This window comes from Camelus bactrianus, chromosome 7 (genome assembly GCF_048773025.1).
Source record: "Camelus bactrianus isolate YW-2024 breed Bactrian camel chromosome 7, ASM4877302v1, whole genome shotgun sequence".
Lineage (NCBI taxonomy): Eukaryota > Metazoa > Chordata > Mammalia > Artiodactyla > Camelidae > Camelus > Camelus bactrianus.
The window spans coordinates 64,212,766-64,231,163 of NC_133545.1; the positions used below are offsets into that span (position 1 = coordinate 64,212,766).

The window sequence follows — 18,398 nt, forward strand, 5'->3', positions numbered from 1 at the left end:
CCATAGTTCTGAGATGTCTGTCAGTCTCTTATTTTTCCGAATTTGATCTTTGGCTCTGGACAAGGCCTGGCCCATTCCTGTGATAGGTTCTCTATGGTATGCCCTGGCTACTCACTTTAGGCATTTAAAAAGTATAAAGAGGAAACCAAAAATTGCCATAATTTCACCATCCAAAGACAACAACATTAACATTCTGGTATATTTCTTATTGATATTTTAATGTATGCATATAATTTGAACAATATACTGTATGCAGAATTTCATATTTTACTGTAGCCACTATACATTTTATATAAGCCTTTTCTCATTCTATAAAATATTTTCCCAAATATGATTTTATTTGCATAATACTCTGTCATATGCATGGACCAAAATGTACTTTATACTTACTGTATTTTTATATATCAAGTTTACATTTTTATAGAAGAATATAGTAATATTAAGTCTCATAGACTTGATTCCTGTCTGCAGGGCTATGTCTCTTATAATTGCTCTACTGAGGACTTTTCAGCTGTGGACCCATCACTTGAAACTAACTGAGTGACAGCTAGTGAGAACATTGCCTTAGGGTCCTAATTTTCAGAGCCTGATCAAATTAAGATCAACCTCACTTCTCTGCACCTTAACTCCTCTGTCTTGTCTTATACACCAGTTGTCTCCCTGTCTATCTTAAAGAAGGGTGCCTATATATTGCCAAGGTTAATCCTAAACCTGTGCTCTTAATTCCATTCTCTCGTGCTTTCTTTGGGAATTTCATCCTCTCATTTTCCATGTACTAGCTTCTTGTTCCTCTGCCTGTGGGGGAAAGCATCACCTATCCTCAAAATTGAAAACAACAACAAAACCAAATATCTTTCTTTGATTTTGCTACCAGTTGACTTGTTCTCCATCTTCCTTGTTTTTCTTCACCATCTGATCTTAATAAGTTTGCATTCACTGCCTCTACTGCCTCATGACCACTGCCTTTACTCTCACAATCCTCTCTTTCTTCAGTCCTGTATCTGCCCTGACCAGTTTATGGAAATAGATCTGCCTATGATGAACTACAGCTTTTCAGATACCACATCATTTGGCATTTTCATCCCTCAGTTACAGAAGCCTCTACAGTATTTGACACTGAGACCACTTCTTCCTTCATCAAACATTTCATTGATTTGCAACAAAACATGGTGGTCTTTAGCTTTTCATCCTCCTCTTTGAACCTTTTCTTCACTACCAATTTCTTTGGATTTTTTTTTTCTCCAGATCTCAATATGAGCACTTTCCATATTACTATTCTTGGTCACTTGCTGTTTATATGCTTTATCTCCTGGAAAACTCAAGCATCCTGACGGTTTCAATTTTCATTTCTATTTGGATGAATTCCAAACCTGTATTTCTGGTCTCTGCTGTTTATTTCATCCATAGCTGAAATCTGACAGTTAATAATCTCTTTACTCATTTCTCTACTTCAGATGTCTTCCCATTTTCCCCTAGTCATAAGTAATCCTTCTCTTCTACTAGAGCCTTATTTGCACCTATCTTAAGGTGCATATAACTTTAAAATATATTTTACATCTTCTCTCCTTTCCTAGATTGATTATAAATTACAGAAACTTTATGAAGGTAGAAAGTATGTCCTAAACAACATTATATCTACCACACTGCAAGTGCCCTCTACCTTGATATCACATTTTAGTGTGACTCGTTTTATCGTTATATATTAAGATCCTTTAGCTGTAGCATGCAGAACTCTTTTTCCAAACATGGTGGAAATGTTATTAGCATTAGGAATTTAACATATAATTGGACGGGATAGATATTACAAATAATTATAAAATGTTAGAAAATAATAAATAATATTATCAACAGTATTAAATAACATTAACTAATAGTAATCATCATAATTAAACTAATTTGGGTATGATTTAAAAATTCTGTCACAAATATTTGGCATCAAAATAAAAATATGCAAATCTAAAGTTGAAAAAATTATATACAATTTTTTTTTGTTTAAAATGACTGAAGAGTTTCCAGCTACCAAAAAAAATGTTTTTGACGTGCTGCATTTATGATCCCACTGGTTCTTTCCAAGTTCGGAGAGAAATGAGACAGAATGTTCTGTTTTACAAAGATGTAAGTTATTACTGAAAGACTACTGAAAACTTCACCTGGAATATGCTGCTTTGGTGGTTCTGCATGATAAAAGTCAGTTATACACTTACAAATTTGTATCCTCAATTCAGAACTCGGTACTTTCATTAAGTCACCTGCCAGAAAGATACACCAATGCTATTTAATAACAATGTCATTAAGTTTATTTGCAAATTTAACCATAAAGTGTTAGTAATATGAGTACTTAAAATATCCTCATCAGAGATTCAGACTGGATCACATAATATATACACACACATACCACACACACAAAATACCTTGGATATATCTTTGTAACATTTGGCCTCTCAATCAACTCATTCTCTCCTTCCCAGGAAGAAAAAAATGGTAATTAAGAGCATAAATGCTGGAACTAGATTGTCTAAGATTAAATCCTGGCTCTGCCACTTACTACCTGTATAAACGTGTCTCTTAGTTTTCTCATCTATAAAATGGTACAGCAATAGTTACTACTTTAAAGATTGCTGTGAGAATTAAATGAGTTAGTATAAGAAAAGTTGAGAGTTTTCCTCCCTAACTAGAGAGTCAGTGATTCGTTGCCTCTAATAGTGCATCCTTTGCTTAGAGAAGTTCCAAGTGAGCTCTGCTCTTCAATTTGTTGACAGACTGGAAGACAGTGAGTTTCTGGGCAGTCTTTGCCCTGCAGGTAATAGTTTAATATATGTTTAAGTTATTGTGGTGGAGATAGACGATAGGGAGGATTCCTTTTCAGTCATATCTAAACTACTTTTGAATTGGCTTCAGCCTTTACTTCAGTCTGGATTGTATTTGCTCTGGTGAAGTCCTGCAAGTATGATCCCCAAGAAAATCTGAAAAGAATCTGTGGGATTCTGGAAATGATCCATGCCCTCTGGATGCTGAGGACAACTGGAGTCAGGAATATCAGCTTCAGGACTGCATCAGATCTGATTGGATTCTCTGAGGGAAAGAGATATTTAGGTGTTCCTTGAAGACTTGTGTTTTGCATTAGGCCTTGCCTAACGTTCATCTCTGAGGGTAGGTAGTCAGTACGTGGGGAAGCACGTAGACAGGGAGGGAGCACGTAGGAAAGCCTTATCCTTGCTTTAGGAGACTCTATCTGGAAAACACATCACTTAAAAAAAAAAAAACAGTTTCAAGATTATTCTCTTAAATTTTTTGGACCTGTCCTTTGAAGTTGAAAAGTCACTATGTTTTGAAAAAAATTAGGGCAACAGGAATAACTAAACTTTCCCAACAAAACTAGACAAGTTTATGGGAAATTCTAAGATTTCTCATGTGCTTCTCCACCCTTTTAGTTCCTGTTAAGTTTAGATCATTTCTCATAGTTTCCTGTTTTATAATCTCAGGGCAGAGTACCAACTTTTTCCTTAACATGTTTCCAGAATTCTGTTCTTCAGTCAGAGATATCTATCATTTAGAAGAAAAGGTAATATAATTTACTAGTAATAGTAGAAACTGGGCAGTTATTAGTAAAAATGAATAGCCTTTGTTCAACACTTTACACTACAATTATTTTAGTTTAAACTCATGTGTCTAACAATTAAAAAAATAAGAGACAGAACAGCAGTACTTGCAGTCAATAATCTGTAAAAGGAGTTCATTTTAAGCTAAAAGTTCATACTGCCATCAAGTGAGGCTGTGATATATCACTTCTTGGCCTTTTGGTTAAGATCAAGTAAAGTGAGGCAGTGATGTGTTCTGTAGGCGGGCATTCAGCAAAGAGCAGACAGACACAGTAAGAAAGGACTGTGTATTTAGTACACAAATGTCTGCCAATACTTTTGGAGGCAACATTTTAAAATAATAAGGGCAAGAGAGACATTTTTTAAATGTTATGAACCAAACCTATACTTTTTATCTGTTAATATTATCATATCCTCTTCTGGGTTGTCTTCACGTTCTAAATTTTCGTTGATGATAGAGAGTCACAGAATTAGTTTCTCATTAGTTTCCAGCCTGCCTGCTTCTTAAGGTCTCTTATCTAACTCCCCATGTTTATTCTAATCTCATTGACCCATTTTAGGCCATAATTTCTTCACCCTTTTTAGGCCATAATAATTTCTCCCAAAGTACCTACAGCTGAAGACTATGAAACTTATTTAGACATAAAAGTGTTAGTGTTTGTGTTAAAAATTTTAAATGCTTTTTACTTATATCTGTCTCCAACATCTTTCAGTATGGAGTATAATGGTGGGAATATAACCAGTCAGTAAATACTTATTTTTCATTTGTTGGGCCAGTTGTGTATCTTTTATTTCTCCTGTACAGAGACCTAAATGAATAAGCATAAATTTAATGTAGAATTTGTTTTGGGAACACACTGTTATGTCCCAGAGGCTGATTCAAGGAGCTAGTGTTTGATCTCATTTCTAGGAAATTATTACTTTCTCTAGAAAATTGAGCAATAACCTAAACACCTGCTTATGATACTTTTTCATATTTTTATATATAAAACACAGGCATCTTTATGTATATTACACTAAAGTTCCCAATATTTCCACCATTTTATGATTTTATTTAAGACTTTAAATTATTCAATGAACAATTTGGTTCTCAATCAATTCTAGCACTCAGTTAGATTCTAGCAATTATTAGAGGTCAAAGTTGAAAACACTTTTGCTGAAAGAAAGGGACACACAGTTTTGATTTACCAAAAAAGTTAACAAACATTTCATCAAACTTGAATATATAACATCAAGACAAATAAGCACAAAGAAGTATCTGCTAGCCCTTCTACTTAAGGAACAAAGAACCCTGTTGGTATCATGAAATACCAGAGTGGAAGACAATACAGAAATTATCATCAAGCACACTATGATTCATTCCCAACAAGAAAACAAGAAAAGAGCCTAGATTTGGAGGAGTACTCTCTGTGAAACTTAGTGCAGAGATATTTCATTCTTGTCAGTAGGACCTGTCATATGTTACACCCCTCTATCTAAGGAAATCTCAACTCACCCAGAAGTGCAATTGAATTAGCAGTATCTTCAGCATATGTTATTTCATCCGATACTTTCTTTTTCAAAAATGGCAGGCTTCAGTAAGAATGAAGAATATACAAGTTATGTTTAATGAAGTCCTTAATTGAAGCATCATTTGCAAAGTAGAGGAAAATTTATTTTCTATAGATTATAATGAAGACAGTATCCTATTTTTAGCCCTAGAGAATTAACAAATATCAGAATTTTTTGTGTGTGTTTCTAACTAGCTGACCCCGAATAAAATAAGATAAAATAAAATGGGTTTATAAAAATGAAGAGAGATGGACATAAGAGGCAAGGATTAAGAGAGTCATCTTGCAACTGCATAAATTAAAAAACTTAAGGATCCTTTTTCTCTCTGAGGGCAAAATAATAGATCATACCTGTACTTCTATCAAAAATTAGAAAGCCATTGGGTAATCTGATACAAATCATAGATCTAGGACTACCCATAACTTAAAAGCTGTTCAAGGCCTTTTTATGATGTTTTTGAAACTCTATTTAATAGATCAATGGTCTATTTGTTTTTAAAGGTCAGTGAGCTTTTCCTTATTAACTGGATCAGTTACCACCCACAAAATAACAAATACACTTTTTGAGACAGTAAAGAATTCAAGTTAACAAATATTAATTATATTAGACTCACACGTCACAGCTACTATAACCAAAGTTATTTGAAAATAATTTAGTTACAAATCATAAAAGGGCACTCAAACCTAGGTCATACAGCCTAAATGTCAAAGAGAGAAAAATCATTTTTTAAATACAAAATAGAAACTATTTCAGCATTCCAAGAATCAAAATTTGAAACTCCTGAGTTATTTTAAAATATTTAATATATCTTATATGTAGAACTTTACACTTATTTTTTTAAAAAAATTAACCAAGTGGTTGAAAAACAACGTTTAGAATTATCACATGGGGATGTATATATGGGCCAACTGGAATTAAAAGATATTTCAAAGGCAATCTATAAAAATTGGACAATTTTATAAATGCCATATAGGTTCATTTCTAGTGTTTATTAGAAGTTTTCAATCAAAATAAATAACTTATTAGTTATCCAGCTCATTGTTGAATCTCTAAAGTGAAGAACTCTAAAGCTAGTTCTTCTTGTCTTCAAGTTTTTCCTTTCCTACCAAAGGAAACAACCTAAAAGATAAAGCATCAGGAAGTTTTCCACCAAAAAGTTTATTAAAAGAATAAGCATTATACTTCTGATGCACTGAGAAAAACATATAAGCTAAAACAAGAGGACTGTCTCCCAAAAATGTCCTTGAAAAGGGATTCGAGTGAGGGTGCAGCGTGGGAAAATGCAGGATGACAGTAGAAACTAGGGAAGTTAAAAAAAATTATGTGAATAATTATAAAATATGAAGAAAAGGGAGGAGTGCAATTCAAAACATTTGTCACATTATATAATGAAACATTCAGTCACAGCTTTCATAGAGAACTAATTCTTGGTGGAGCTCTGTAGAAACCTTGATGTTGAAAGTAATGCTTACAAATGCTGTGTTCTAGGACTTGCACAGCCTCAAAATTTGAAAGTGTTTTATATAATATAATCTCACATCAATATAACAATAAATTCCAGTTAGTACATTAGAGTTCCTTGAGAGCACCAGAGAAATAATTTATTTCTTTATTTTTCATGGTCTCTATAAAAAAGTAAGCCATCGTAAGGGCATTCAATAAATTATTTTCGACTATTCAAATATCAAAAAACTTAAATGTAAGCAGTTACAAAATTGTAAATATTGCTGCTAAATCTAAAAGTGAGAGATAAACCTACCATGTATACATAGTCTTACTAATATTATTATTTGTATATTAAAAGAAACACATTATTTAAAAAGTTAAATTGGTAGAAAGGTTTAGAAGGTTGAATTGTCAGAAAAGTTTATTCCTAGTTTAAGAAATTTCCTCTACTGTATTATATTGAAAACTTAAAAAACATATATTTTAATATACATCTTGATTAGCCACTGAGTGGTAGCAAGGAAGCAAAAGATATTCCTACTTCGCCAAAATGGTTGAAGAAACAGTAGTACAGAGGATGGAATATATGAATTTTATAATTCTGACCTCTACTTTGCATTTTGAAAAATAAATACCAAAAATAATAGATGCCAATTCATTCTTTATTCAAATTTGGAAGATCAAATAAAACATGACATAGAACCTAACATGTTTGTGAGAGTCAAATTTTCTAAAGAGACAGAGAAAAAACAGACATAAGCTATTAAGTATTGTCCATAAATGTTCTCAAGGGATTCTGTAAAAATATTATAATTTCTTGGTTTAATCTCACTTTTATCATTCAATTGAGAGCAATTTATTATGAGAAAACATTTTAATATACTTACAGTTCAATCTCTTGTGGCCAGCAATTTCAGACTATAATAAAATGGACTACCTTTGAGATACCAGCTGCTGGAATCAAGTGATCAGGTGAAGTTTCCTGAGTTCTGTATCACTTTGCTACACCATAAGCATAACATTTTTGTAATACAAAACAAAACATAAAATACTGCATGCTAATGTAAAATAAAATTAAAAAACAACTTACCCACATAATTTTAGGATATTATATGCAGGTTCTATAAAATGGGGCTGTTTTTTAATTTTTCCTGCACACAGATTCAGAATTTTAAATATCTGTGCTAAATCCCTTAGGGGCTTTAATATTTTTAGTTAAGAAATAAAATTAAGATTTTTATCAATAGATTCTTTAGAGCACTTCTGTCAAGAAAGTCTTATTGAATTCTATTTTGTTAAATATAGTTGACCCTGTCCTAACTATACTATTTTTGAGATCTAAAGAGGAAAACTTAGAACCATATTTTTTTAGGAATATTATTTTTGTCTTAGTAACCTCTTACTCAAAATATTTTTTTTCCTCCTCTCACCACACCTTTAGAATTTTATTACCAACTACTATGCCACATATTCAGTTGAACAATAACTTATTACTGGCCATGAGTAATAATACATGAAAGAAATTAATGGCTCAATTGTATCTTTCATCTCCACCCATCCACATACAATACGTACATTGCTCAGGAATAAGCAACCCAAACCTACCTTACTTTTCTGCATTATTTTATTAATGTTATTCAGGTGCATTTTCTTGTTTTTAAGGTTTCAACTGGTTGAGATTTTATTTTATTTAAAACTAGTTTATGAAAGGAAAATGTACCTTGTAGATCTTCAGGTAAAAGCACCTTTTATTTAACCTATTTAAAAAACCCAACTGGTACGTAAACACATTTTACAGATTTTGTTTTACAGTCAAGGGCACTTGGTAGCTGTGACTTGCACTTGTTGATTTAATCTGATCACTTCTAGTCTTTTTTAGGAACTTCTTAGGAAAAGACAGGAGAGCTGGATATATTAGAAATACTAAACTCTGTTAACTTTCTAGAGAAGTGACCAAGATACCTTGCTACCTTATCTTTCCTTTTGTTTTGTAAGTTCTAAAGCCAACCAACTAAAGGCATTCACCGAGAATCATTTGTCATCAACTCTCTAATGTGAAGAAAAATAAGAGGTGTCGAGCTATCTGTTTAAGATAGGAAAAGAAATCACTTGCTAGTAGACTTTCTTGGCTACCACTAAACAGTGCTTGATATCCACATGCCCTCAGGTAACTAACTGACCTAACAAACCCATATAAAACTATAAAACCAAAAATGTATGTTGTTTTAAGGCACTGTTTGTGGTAATTTGTTACAGCAGCAATAAGAAACATATTTTCTAATGAAAATTCTCCCATTTCAGGATAAATGAAACACATATAAATAAAGGATACAAGTCCATTCTGATAACACTGCACCACTTTCTTGACAGACTTAAGTTGTTTTTCTTCTAAATCATCCTAAAACAAATGATCTATTTTAGTTCTTTTGTGCTATTAATTCTGTTGAGATTTTTTAAATTTTCCTTAATATAAAAAGAAAGTAAACATATTACTAAGTAATTCTTAAATTACTAAATTATAATATAGGCATTACAAAATGTTTCCTGAAACAGTAAAGGTAAAAATAAATTACCATTTACATTTGAATAGGAAATTGAGACTCAAAATGAGGTTAATATAAAAGCAGTAATTGTTTCCAGAAATAATATTAACAATACCTGAAGTGTGTTGAGCATTTTTGTATGCTGTGTACCATTTAGGCACTGTATATGCCAATCATTTCATTAATCTTCATAGCAACCCTATTAGGAAGGTACCTCTTATCCCTCTTTTCTAGAATAGGAAACTCAAGTTGAAACACTAAGTCATTGTCCAAGATCACACAGCTAGTAAATGATACTGTTAGGAGTCAAATTTGGCAGTCTGACTCCAGAAATTGTACTTTTAACCTCTAAAATATGCCCGGTGTAATTGCTTGCACCAAACATCTTCAGCCAATTAAAACAAAGTAAAACAAAACTCTATACAGTGATATGTTTTCATTGACAGAATCACTTCTGTCCTTTAAACCTTCTTAAACTGTGAGAAGCTGTGGCATTTTCTATATATACCAAAAGTACATATAATACACATATTTTGTCTACCCTTGTTTAACAGCAAGAAGGAACTCTACGTAGTTGGGTTTCCTTTTTTAAAAAAATACAGATTCTAATAAATGTTAAGATAGTGACTATATTTTTATGCATGCTAACCACAGGACATTGTTTTGTTTTGATCAGCTCTACCGTGGTCAGCCTATTTCCTGCCTTCTGAAAGTATGCAGTCTTCATCCTGTAGTAACTTTGTAGTGTGTCCTGGCTTTTTAGGCAATCAGTCAATTCTTGGGTAACATCAGGAGAGTGTGGTATAAACATGCATGCAGATGCATTTATTATCCTTTCTCCTAATGCCTAAACTCTCAACTTGAGTCTTGTATCTTTATTTCCATTACATTCTGTATAAGAGTTCTCTCAAAATAAATTACCTATGACTATGTATGAGTGTGTATATATCCTGATTTCACATCAGAAAACTAAGCACTACATCATGATATACTTTTTTCTACCCTTGCGCCCTAACAGGCTAGATGAGTCTTTCTTTACTCTTATGATTCCTTCTGTTTATATCATGGATTTGTCCATCCCACAAAACCAAATCTATTCTTTTCCAGCCTCCCTACCAGGTTAAATATATTCCTAATAAATTTAAATAGTCTTTCAATATAAGACATATACTATTTGAAATGTTTTCAACAAAAAGAGAAAAATGAGACTTATATTTAGGGAAATATATGTTAACTTTCAGGAAAATTATAGTCTATAAGTGAAACAGCAGAGAAATTTTCTCTTAAAGCTTACTTTTTCAGTCTCTTCAAGGAGTTTGATGACACGATTTAGGTCCATAGACGTGAAAACACCCTAAAAAAACATACAACTCATAGTATTCTATATAATAAGAATCAATAAATCCCACCAAACATACTATTTTTATATTATATTATCCCTTGGCAACTTAAAAATGACAAAAAGATAGGGGAGAATGAAAAGTAGATGAGAATTATAGGAATACATGAATTTTGCAGTAAAAAAAAAAACACCTCTTGAATTCTAGTATAATCTTATAATCTTCATGCCTAAATTTCATTAGTGAAAGGCCCAAGAGAGCATCTGGAATAGCAGCACTTCCAGGCTTTAGAAAAGAAAATGATCTCATGCATAGACATTACACTGAGTTTGCCTATGCAGATATACGTAAGACTTGCTTCTAAACCACAGGTAGGAGATCACCTTCCTGAACTAGGTATTCCTTCTCCCAGCAGTCTTACCGTCATACATATTAGAAAACAGGAACCACCAAGTTCTATGGATTTTATATCTTAAATATTTCTTGAGCTCATTCCATCATACTGATTTATTCAGTTCTCATCTCTCACTCAGTTGTGATGATTTCCTCCTGTTCTCTCTGCCTCTACTATTGCACTCCTCAACATTGTCCTCTACCCTCTGGTCAATGAAACAATGAAATGCAAATCTGAACATAACACATCTAAACCATTCATTGACTCTCCACTAATGCCCCTCACCCCCTCCTCTGTTTCCATTTATGTTATTACAGTCCTGTTCCTCTCCTCAGTTAAATCCCACAGGTCCTTTAAGACACAGCTCAGGTGTCACCTCCCCAAGGGATGAAAAAGGATACAACAAATGTCCCTCCTTTGTGCTACCATAGCACCCTGAGCCTATAGCCGTTACAGTTCCCATCACCTTGTTCTAAAATGGTTTACGCGTTTATCTCCTACCATACCCTACATCACTTGAGGGCAAAGACTTTTGTTTTCTGGCACCCCTGACACCAAACACTGGGCCTGACATATAGTTATTTGTAGGCAAATGGGGAAGAAAACAGGAGGTGTTATCATCCAAAGTTTAAGTACTTATGATGATACAGAAGTCTGCAAATTCTAAGTGCAGATTTGGCTGTGTTTATCTTGAGGGTTAATGCTTTGTTGCATGACATTTTCTTTTTAATTAAAATGTCATATCAATATTCTTTACTCCTGTTATATGAGTTAAGCTATCCCAAACTTGTTACCTTCTTCCCGTCTGTCCTGCTTTTATACTTATTTCTATTTTAAAATGACTGAAAAGATGATGTAGTGGTTATATAAAATTATTCAAAAAGAAAAAATCTTATTCTTATTTAAATACTTCTATTTTATTATATATATTTTTTATATTTTTATTTTAATTTTATGTTTATTTTATATATTTATATTTTATTTTCTGTTTTGTTTACATGTATAAATACTTTATATAATTTCACTTATTGTTAACACCATTATATTTTCTGATTTTTAAATCCATAATATGTAGCTTTCCATATTTTGACATAGTCATTATCCATTGCCTCTTAGGTCTAGAATTTCCTTTCACAATTGCAAACTTATATATTCTATCTCAATAAATATCTTTCAAAACCAATTTCAGTTAAGTGTTCTAACATTAAGTCTGCAGAATAACTATCTGAATGAATTTATTTACTCAAAGTGACTTTTACTTAAAATATTAACAATCAAAAGGATTTACTATATAATTGTCTATACTTGGTATTACAATTACCATTAAAATTATTACATTTTACTGTTAAATTATTTAAATTATTAAATTTGCTGTTACACAATTTTTTGATAAATAGAATTTTGCCTTTTGAGATTTGGGGATTTAACAGTGCCGTCTGCCACTGCCTCAGTTGTCTTTTTTCTCCCTGTTTTCTCAGAGAAATAAATATATATAGTTTGTTTTTATTTTCTGATTTTCTGTGATACTGGCTTTGTGAGTTGGAAAAGATATAAAAATGACATGTCAGTGCAGGAGTTTCTTTTTAATACCTGCATGTAGTATGAGAATTTTCCCCCAAATGATCAGATATATCTTTTATAAGAAACAGAGAGTAGTAAAAATTAAAGCATAGATTCTTTTTAGATTTATCTTGTATTACCACTTCATGTTACTCTTTGTTTTACTTGCTTGGCATATGTTATATTTTTAAGATTTCTCCCTTTCTCCCTCCCTCCCTTAGCCTTTTTCTCCTTCTATAAACATTTATAAGCAGCTTCTACATTTCAGAAACTGCTAGGTATGGGGAACACATTGCCCTGACTTCAAGTATCTATCAGTCTGGCATGAGATGCAGGTAATATAGATCACATACTACAAGACTCTCCATGAATGTTGAGAAGTCTACTCTGGAACCATATAGAAGAGGGACAGAATGGCATGAGGAAAAGGGATGGGAATCTGGGACAACTTCTGGAAGAAATAATCTGCAGGCAGAGGTAGGGCTGAGTAGGATTTGTGAGATGAACTGAAGGTTTCACAGATGGAGCAAAGGGAGTAGCTTATGTGAAGGCCTGAAAGCAAGAGAACACATGGCATTAAGAGGACTGGTGAGTCACTCAATATGTTGGAGAAGATAGTGCAGGGGATAGTGGCTACAGATGATGCTGACAAGGTAAGTAGAGGTCAAATGGTAAATAATAATAACGATGGTAATAACAATGATGGTGATAGCTAAAACTTAGTAGTCAATGTCTATTTCCAAGATAGTTGTAAGCACTTTACATGTATTTGCTAACTGAATTCTATGAGGTAGGTACTGTTATTAACCCCATTTTACAGAAATGTATAGTATGCTAAGGATGGTTGGAAGCTATTGAATGGTTTGAGAGACTGGACATATAAACGGACAATGGCCAGACTACATCTGGCAACAGAACTCTGTCCTACAACCTCTGCAGCAATCAACCTTGGGAGCCAAACCACAACTTCTGCAGCAAGTGGCTCAGAAAAGTCAGGATCTGGTCAATGATTATCAGATTCCCTGTACTTCCCCTCCTCCTCCCATTTGCTACTTAGGGCCAACCAGAAAAAGCCAAATGAATCACACAGGATGTCCTGCTTCTAGCTAGCTCACTTCCAGCTTCCCCTGGCAGCAGCCTCCAACCAGAGCAAACCAGAAGCCTTCTCTTCACTCACTGTGACACTTTCCTGCCTGCCTTGGAGTCTCTGCCAAATGCATGTAATGGTAGCTGACTTTCTATAGCAAGTGTTGAGTAAATAGCCCCTGTTTGTTCTCATTAGGATGATCTTTGTTGATTTCCACAGGGTTTAGCCAGAGAAATGTAACAATAAACAAATCATTCTGTCTGCTGAGTAAACTGAGTTGGGAAAATCTAGACTGGAGGTGGAAGACCAGTCTGTAACTTCAGGCCTCAAGTAAGGAAATGTCCACTGGGATAGACAACAATGAATGGATTGAAAAGCATCAAGGAGGCAGAGTCACCAGGACCTAATGAGTGATTTGATTTGGTGGGAAAGAGAAGGAAAAGGTAAGGATGATTGGCTGGCTCGAGGAATGATGTACCTGGTGGCACCATTTGCTGAGATGGGGAATGCTGGAGGAAGAGGCTGGTGTCGAGGCTGCAGATGAGTTAAATTGGGGGCAGAGATTTCTAAATCACAGGCTTAAAGTAATAATTGGAACAGTCTAGTAAATGAGATCACACAGGCAGGTGTAGAAGCAAAAGAGAACATACAAATATAAACATAAAAGTAATTGCTGTTATTACAAGATGTTTATGGAGAAACCGTAAAAACATTTAACAAACCTTTTAAGATCAAAAGCTTAATACAGTACTTTGAAGAAAATTAGACCCCGACTTCAAGTTATAAGATGAACTTATTTTCCCACTTTACCAAGGAACATTTCAAAGGGGAAAAATCCTGCTTAGCTGATACTTAGTAAATGGGAAAGGAACTAACATTTATTGTGGTCTGTTTTTATGTCTAGTACTTTATATCTTAATCAATCCCCAAACCTACCATATGCAAGCAGAATTATTATTCCTGTTGATTAAACTGGGGCCTTGAGATCTAACTTATTAAGGTCACAGAGCTCGTAAGTGGGCTCACAGGGCCGCCTGATGCAGGAACACTGGTTCTTTGCACCTTAGTCCTCTGCCTCACTCCTCAACTGACCACAAAGATTACTTCTAACAATTACTCCAAAACAGGGGTAGTCAATTTTAAGGACACAGTACATGGCAGTATTACAGACAGCGGCAGGATATGACATCAACTAGTGGGTTGTGGAGGTTCTCAGAGGGAAAGCAAATTTGGGCACGGAATCTCAGCCATGATACCTAAGCAAGTGAGCTAATCAAATCATATATTTACTCTACAAATATTATTGTGTGCCTCTACTGTGCCAGACATTGTTCTAAGCACTAAAGATATGGTATTGAATAAAACACATAAAATTTCCTGTTTTCATGAAGAATTAATATGCTTTAGGGGAGACAATAAGTTATATATTGTCCTGCAAGATAATACTCGGGAGAAACAGGCGTAGAAAGTGCTAGGATGCTCAAGCAGTGGTCAGCAAAAGACTCACAAAGTGGGTAACAGTTCAGCAAAGTCAGGAAGGAGGTAAGGGAACAAGCCATGGACATCAAGAGGCAAATTTCCAGGCAGTGGGCATAGCAAGTGCAAAGGCCCTCAGGCAGGGTACACCTGGCGTGGTAGGGGAGAAGCCGGGAGGCTAGTGTGGCTGGAACACAAGTGGCTTTGTAAGGTACTTGAGGACTTAAATTTCTACTGTGAGATCAGAGTTGAGGCAGGAAGGACACTTGAGTTTTAAGATATATGTCCTACACTTAAGGAATCCATACTCTAGTGGGAGAGACAAAACAAGACAAATTAAATAGTAACAGAAATAAAACAAGTGATAATTAGGTGAGAAACTGTGTGACTCAGTTGGAGGACTATATCCATTTATGAGAAGTTCTGTGAGGGTGAAAATGTGAAGTGCTTCCTATCGGGGGATACTTTTAGAGAGGTGGGATCTGAAAGTAGGGTAAGATTTAAATTCATAAGAGAGGAGGGTGTAATATTTAATATTACCTCCTGTGTACCAGGTATTGTACTGGGTGCTACTGGGGAATACTGGGGGATTGTGGGGTATACAACAGAAAAAAAAAAAAAAATAACAGAGAGGGTTTTCTGCCCCCACGGAGATGGCACTAAGCAGAGTACACAGTACAGAGAAAAGACAGATTATGCATTGGGAAACCCTGAAAACAGGACAGAGAAGCAGACCTGACGCAATCTGGGGATGGCAGAGATCTTAGATATCATCAGTTCAGTGGTTCTGAGGCTAAAAATCACTTGAGGGAGCCTTTTAGGAATCCCATCTTCCACACCTGGGATTATGACTAAGTAAATCTAGGGTAGGGCCCAACTATGTACATTGGTTATAAAAAGCTCCTCAGATGACTGTGATGGTCACCCACATTTGGGGAATAGTTGTCTAGTACAGGCTCATTTTATAGAAAAGGGAACAGGCCTAGAGAGGCTGAATGATTTGGTCACTGTAATGACTTAGGTGAAGGAAGCAATAAGGAGCTACTGTGAAAATCTGAAAGAAAGAACAGGTGGGACTCGGAGGAAAGAAGATGATAAAGTGTTTATGGAGAACAGAATAGGAAGAGAGGAAGAGATGGACCCAAGGATGTAACATTAATCCAGGATTAACTGAGGCCTTGTGGTGACAGGAAAGGAGAGCAAGTAGTTCTTTTAAAGCCTCATTTGGTACCACATCATCTGACCTGGCAGGGGGAAGGTAGGAATTTTGTTTTATTGTTGTTGTTATTGTTTACTTTGTTTTGTAATCTGAGTCCATCTCCTATAGCTTTCCAGGAGTTAGCTGCTGTGAAACCCTGCCACAGTGTTCATACCATACTGCAGCTATAAGGCTACTAAGTGTTTCTACTCAGAGTGGGAAACCAGGACCTCCAACCAGTAGCAATGGCATCACCCAAAAACCTGGTAGAAAAGCAGAATCCAGGGCTCCTCCTGAGACCTACAGAATCAGAATCTGTATTTTAGTAAGTTCCCCAGGGGCTCCAAATGCACATTAAGATTTGAATAACCATTGCTCTAAAGGCTTCTGCTTCTTTAGAATGAGAGGAACCACGTGAAAATAAACAGGAAAGAGATGAAAGGTGAACACTTTGTGATGTCAAGCATGTGATGAAGCTGTCTTAATGAACTGAGGTAGACCCCACATTCTTACCTTTCGCTACTAGGATATACTGTACTGTCTCTGTAGGCAGAGGAGGATGCAAATATGGAATGGTTTGAAAAGATTAGGAAACATTTAGAATTCCAAGGCAGAGGTCTAAAAGGTTATCAATTTAAATGACAAACAGCACTAGACCCCACTCCCAGAAAAGAAATGGAGTAACTCTCAGTTAACTTCTCATGGCCTTAGGCTCTTATTTGTAAAAACAACCACAAACAAAACCCAGGAAGGCTAAGTGATCATGTCTCCCAACTCTAAAATGTCTTCATTCTATTTCTTTTGGTAGAAACTGCCTTTTTCTTCACTATTTTAAGCAATGTTAATAATCCTACAAGTAGTTATTAACAGGGTATGGTTTTAATTAATACAAATTGATTTCTTCCTAGAGGAGAATCTTAGGCCCTGTAAGGAGAGGTCATAAAAGAAAAGGAAAAAACAAAGGGAAGGGAGAAAACACACACACAAATACACGGGTATACTTGTTCTGCTTTAGTTGACATGTTGTAGACTATTTTAGCAATGGCCTATTAAAAGTATTTCCCCTTTTTTCTTTTTAACCCAAGCTTGCCTGCCTCATATAACCTTGCTCCCACCCCTATTATTTATACTAAGTAAAGGAAGAATGAGAGCTGTCAGATAATAGATTCACCTACTTCTCAGTTTCGCCCAGTGCCTGGGAGAACAGCTGTAGTGTTGAGCCCCCTTGCAGCCTTGGGAGTGAAGGAAGAGCTGCTGTTTCTCAAAATTCTTCTCCCTGCCCAGATTGGAATACTTCCACAAACCCAGTTCCCCTAACACCTGCTCCTCCTAATGCAAAAGTGTTGTTGCTCTTTAGGTGAAGTGTCTGGCCACCTTCAGAGAGCTTGATTCTATTCCCACAGTAGAAAAGGTCCCCAGTCAACTGGCCACTTCCAAGGAACTCTCCAAGGCTCCAGAATGTGGACGCAGGAGACAGGGCTTCTGACGCAGCCTGAGACTTGAGAAGCCTCAACAGGAATTCCCATGGCTGCCTCACGCCATCAGTGTGAAGAGGTAGGAGAGGATTTCTCCGCAGAATTCACGTTAATTTAGGGCTTGATCATGGCTCTCTGAGGAGGAGCAATGGAACCCCAGTATGAAACAAACCCCTTGAAGTTTCTAGACCCCCATGCCAGGAATGGCGATCTAAGCCAGTGTTTAATGTGAAATTTCTCAGCAAACCCCCTCGAAAGAATTAGTTCTGTATTCATGACAAAAAGTAAACTCAAAACCAAATACAAGCACAATAAAATAAATAAATTCTATTCTCTCCCAATTTTCTCCGATATACTCCTAACCAGCTTCCAATTTCATATAAAAATGATGTTTAATTTCTAATTTTAACAGCGTTGTCCTGTCCTCCAGGTGCAGGTTTTGGTAACAGCGCATTTAAACACGGGAGAATTTACACCTGTATCAAGAGCAGCACACGGTAACAGGGATCTACATATAAAAGCCGAGGGCAAACAAAGTGGTCATCAAATCTAAATTCTCGCTGTGAATGTTTCTTTCGCTCCCAGGCCCTTCGTGGTCACATTTAATGAAGAAAAGCCGCAAAACCTCGCCTAGTTTACTGGGAGGCTTCGGGAGGACCTTGAGACAAGAGAGTCCCCAGACAGGTTGGTTGACAACAGCCGACCCCCCTCGCAGGTGGCTTAGTTCTC

The 18,398-nt window shown here is 35.4% G+C and overlaps 1 protein-coding gene and 1 long non-coding RNA gene across 4 annotated transcripts in view; one reads left to right on the forward strand and one right to left on the reverse strand.

The window, feature by feature from the left end:
• The window catches only part of CFAP69 (cilia and flagella associated protein 69), a 53,706-nt gene that overhangs the window by 34,031 nt on the left and 1,277 nt on the right, over positions 1-18,398 (reverse strand). For all 3 annotated transcript variants that reach the window (XM_045519919.2, XM_045519921.2, XM_010959443.3), the window contains exons 2-6: positions 10,434-10,493; positions 8,929-8,994; positions 7,687-7,796; positions 5,095-5,171; positions 2,151-2,249 (exon numbers count right to left, since the gene is read on the reverse strand). In XM_045519919.2, coding sequence (XP_045375875.2) covers positions 2,151-2,249; positions 5,095-5,171; positions 7,687-7,796; positions 8,929-8,994; positions 10,434-10,493 — 412 coding nt within the window. The remainder of the gene's footprint in view (positions 1-2,150; positions 2,250-5,094; positions 5,172-7,686; positions 7,797-8,928; positions 8,995-10,433; positions 10,494-18,398) is intronic.
• The window catches only part of LOC123618188 (uncharacterized), an 83,894-nt gene that overhangs the window by 33,181 nt on the left and 32,315 nt on the right, over positions 1-18,398 (forward strand). Inside the window, exons 5-6 of the long non-coding RNA XR_012508242.1 lie at positions 13,740-17,748; positions 18,100-18,353. This is a non-coding gene — a long non-coding RNA (uncharacterized LOC123618188). The remainder of the gene's footprint in view (positions 1-13,739; positions 17,749-18,099; positions 18,354-18,398) is intronic.